Source organism: Poecilia latipinna, unplaced genomic scaffold (assembly GCF_001443285.1).
Source record: "Poecilia latipinna isolate Pla-1442-1.1 unplaced genomic scaffold, P_latipinna-1.0 Scaffold2075, whole genome shotgun sequence".
Lineage (NCBI taxonomy): Eukaryota > Metazoa > Chordata > Actinopteri > Cyprinodontiformes > Poeciliidae > Poecilia > Poecilia latipinna.
Genome location: NW_015114691.1, coordinates 74,339 through 78,450, shown reverse-complemented (window position 1 = coordinate 78,450; position 4,112 = coordinate 74,339). Strand labels below are relative to the sequence as shown.

General features: G+C 39.7%; 1 protein-coding gene across 6 annotated transcripts in view; it reads right to left on the bottom strand.

Annotated features, from left to right (window-relative positions):
• Window positions 1–4,112, bottom strand: part of LOC106936077 (protein TANC2-like) — an 83,711-nt gene that overhangs the window by 20,586 nt on the left and 59,013 nt on the right. For 5 of the 6 annotated variants that reach the window (XM_015016873.1, XM_015016877.1, XM_015016872.1 and 2 more), the window contains 4 exons: window positions 3,118–3,318; window positions 2,867–3,001; window positions 2,573–2,769; window positions 1,690–1,798 (listed from right to left, as the gene is read on the bottom strand). In XM_015016873.1, coding sequence (XP_014872359.1) covers window positions 1,690–1,798; window positions 2,573–2,769; window positions 2,867–3,001; window positions 3,118–3,318 — 642 coding nt within the window. The remainder of the gene's footprint in view (window positions 1–1,689; window positions 1,799–2,572; window positions 2,770–2,866; window positions 3,002–3,117; window positions 3,319–4,112) is intronic. The other variant, XM_015016874.1, reaches the window with a different exon arrangement.

Sequence of the window (4,112 nt, the reverse complement as noted above, 5' to 3'; positions counted from 1 at the left end):
TGGATAATTTCCACGGCACACCTGACGATCACTCACGGCACACTAGTGTGCCGCGGCACAGTGGTTGAAAAACACTGGATTAAAGTACTGTTTTGGTGCAGAATTCCTTCTCTTGCTGAAAAAACACCAACAGCGTGATGCTCGCACCATCTTGTTCCATGGTGGGGATGAGGTGTGCACGGTAATGTGCTGTGTTAGTTTTCTGCCCCCTACCCAAAATCTCAGTTTTGGCCCCATCTGACCAGAGCACTCTCTTCCACATGGATTATCAACTTCATGTATTATCATGACCTACTTTCTCAGTAATTTGCCTAGTTATCATTTGAACTTGTAAAGTACTGACATTTCATTTTAAATACTTAAAATAAAACTTAGATATGTTAATGGTGACATTACACTTAAAAAAATGACGCCCTTAAAGTTCAGTGAAACAATGGAAATTCCACATGCCTAAACCCAAACTGGTAATGCATAACGGGTATTTTATTATGCTGACATACACATCAAGATAGGCATATGACAGCAGTTGAATGTCAATATGGGCTAAACATCAAGAGCTCCTAAAATACAACCCATTTCATAACATACACCCCAACCACATTCAAAAATTGTATGAATGTGCTTGTTTCAGAGGGTTATCAGTCCCTTGATGTTTGGTTTGACTTTGCCAAATTTCAAGTCAAATAGCCTAAATGTTTTTTTTTAAGAAAATTGTTTATATGTGGAGTATCTCACTTCATGAGATCAAACAAATGTTTTGATTACACAGCTCACTAAGGCATTCCTAAGCTTGAGTCTTAGGAATGCGTCTAGTTTTTGGATCACTAGTCCATGTCAAGTCTGAAGTTACTTTTTTAACAACTCAAGTGTGTGTTGGGTCTATTTCTAGAGACTAGGGTCACCATTTTTCCTTCAGAAATGAATTACATGGCAATCCTCAACAACAAAATTAAGAGGTATGGATTGGTGCACCGTTTCAGAGGCCAGCCAATTTATCGGCGCCGTTTTTCTTAATTTTTGATCGACCACCAATCCACCAATCATATTTACCTCAGCAAAGATCTAAAAATCTCTTTATCTGCCGAAAGAGAGGTCAACAATAGTCACCCTGCTGTTGCCAACGAGGCGACTGTGATTATATAGTTAGCAGAATTACAAACAAAAAAAAATTGGTATCGGCCAAAACCAGAATTGGCAGGTCAGACTTCTTAAAGTTCTGTAATCGAAGTACTAAAGTTAGCGTACTTTAAAAGTCTTCCCCACAACAATCCAGAAGATAGCCTACATGTAAAGGTTAATCTCCTTCATATAGATTTAAATAAAAGAGCTTAATACGTAGGTTCTCTATTATTGTTGCGCTATGACAAGTCACCAGAAGCTTTCAGAATCTTAAGAGGATGTCGTTTTAATGTCTGCATAGAATCTACGATAAAATGTGTCATTACTCAGCAAAAATCAACCACCATTCTCAGCTTCTAGTTTTACTTAACATACTTAATTTAAAAGTTGTAGTAACCCAAGTAGTAGTAGTCACAGTAGTGTGACAAAAGAACAACACAAACTGGGTTCAGGGTAAAAGAAAATAAGGTAAAGAAACAGAAATTGAGCCATAATCAGGTTCTGAAGAGTAATAATCAGGTTTAGGTGAAAGAATAAAATAAAAAGATTTCTTTCTGAGTCAAGGCAGACCTTGTAGATGTGAGCCTTCAGAATATGATGTCCCAGCTGCAGTGTCTGCTGTCGGCTCAGTTTTCCCTCCTGTCTGCAGAACCAGAAAGCCAGCAGGGTGTGTCCACTTCTAGAAGCAGAGAGACAGATGGATCAGAGAAAACAGCTACGCTCTTTTCATCAAAACATCCCAGAACCAAAAAAGCAATATGATGACAATGACTTTTCTCATAGCTAAGTGCTAATCTGATTGTAGTGTGATTACAATGGTGCATAGCTGACCATCTAACATTATGAAAGCATATGGTCTGCCAGTACCATATGCTGTCAGACACCACAGACACGATGATCTTGTCTGCAAACTTCACTTTGGACATGACATTTTTAGGGTGGTGAGCAGACAATGAGATCGAAAGACTTCAGCTTTGCCTTCATTTCATTAGACTGTGATATATTCTCCCAATATATCATTTGCTTGCCAAATTTTATGCAAGAAAGCTAACATGTTTCAATGTGCTTTTTCTTCAACAGTGGAGTCTTGGGCTGTGAATGCACATTGAGGCCATTTTGAAGTCTGAATTTCTTTACATGTGCTGCCTGGCTCTTGGAAAACTCTTGTGAACTCATCTGTAATGTGTTTAATATTCTTTTCCTGTGTAATTTCAAGTTTTTACCCATAATCCCATTTGAACAAACTTGCTTTGTTTCTTTGTATGAGTGGATTGCTTGAGTTGTTGCAGTCATCTGGTGTGAATTTTATGTCCCTCATACAAAAATGTGACGAGTCATTTTACCAGCTATATGTAAGGCAAATAACTCAAATATTTAGTAAGTTTATTAAAAAATTTTGTGCATGCACACTTAAACTTTATAAGATTTTGGGTCCAGCTGCATCTCAGGATACCTTGGGTCACAGAGGAACCTGTCATCCTGCCCCTCCTCCCTCCACACTAGCCACTCCCTGAAGGAGGCATGGTTAAGCATCCTGCTGCCGTCACTCCGCTGTAGCAGGAAAGAAGAGAGCTGATCTAGGCGATGTGTAAACTCCCCCCACTGGAATGTTTCTCCACTGAGGCAACCTGCATTCACCACCTCAAACAACTTGGGAAACAGTGAATACAGAAGTTAGATTACCTCTGCGGTTGATTAAAGTGGCACCAATGTTTGGTTTTTATGACCTTTAAAAACTGGTACATACCTGCTGATCAGTCAGTGGGTGGAGCGAAGCCACAGTAACATTGAGCAGAGGCAGTACTCTTTGAAAAGATGACTGGGTGGGAAACCGCATGTTAAGCTGTAGCAGGTACACTTCTGCTAGGTTGACCGGAACCACCTACAAGCAAACACAATTGATTATCTACTTCACACAGTTTGGCATTCTCACATCTTTCTTTGCAAATGTAGTTTATTAAATTTGTTTCCATTCTGTAACAATAACCCTATCCTCACCTTAAAGCTAGAACTCTTCAGAACAAGGTAACCTCCTTCAATTAGGTCAAGGGTCAATTTCAGGTAGAGGTAAGAGCCTTTGCTTAGGCTCTTCAAGTGGCTGATCATCTTGGTCAGTGCTGTGTTGTCAAGGCGACCATTGCCCAGCGACACATTGCTCTGGATACCAGGGCTGCTGTGGATACGCTGCATCAAGTAATGCTGAAACACAAAAAACCCAGATGCATACAGTGATTGGAAAAAGTATTAGCCACTTTACAGACTTCTTCTGTTCTTGATTTTCATACTTCAGTGTTACACATCATCATCATAAGCTTAATGATTCGAAAACATAGTTTTCTATTTCCTTATTCAAGAAAAAAGACAAAAGACATCCAAATCAACCTGCAGTATGTGCAGAGTTTCCCCCAGTGTATTATAGGCCTGGCGGCCGCCATGCTTTACTAGCGCCACCGCCAGGCTGGCTTTTTTCTTTTTTTTAATTTAAATAAAATAAGAAAAAAAATAGCCTTTTTTTAAGCCGGATTGCAAGTGTTTCTGTTGCTCCGAGCGTTTCACTATCAGACCAGATTTATTCCTAAAATATATGTTTATAGAAGATATATTTATAGTTTATGCATTTAAAGCCGGATCAATCACACCACTGGCCTCTGCGCGTTAACCTCAGCGCGGATCCCACGCTCCTCCTTTCACTCGAACTGGACACAGGCTGACCGCTATGGATATTTACATCAAGCCCCTGTGAGGAATTATGATTAGTTATGAGGAGTCTTCCATGTTAAGTTTAGGTCTGTGTTCCCGGTTGGCCAGGAACACAGACCTGGTGGTTAACGACCCAGCGCTAATCACTCATTGTGTAGGTTTAACCTGGTGAGGAGCTTTCGTGCTCTTCTCGCAGTCACGCATCACGATGATTTTATATTATTTTATTATTATTACTAGTATTATTTTTCCAGTTATGCTAAGCACCAAACCATAACAAATATTTTGCCCAC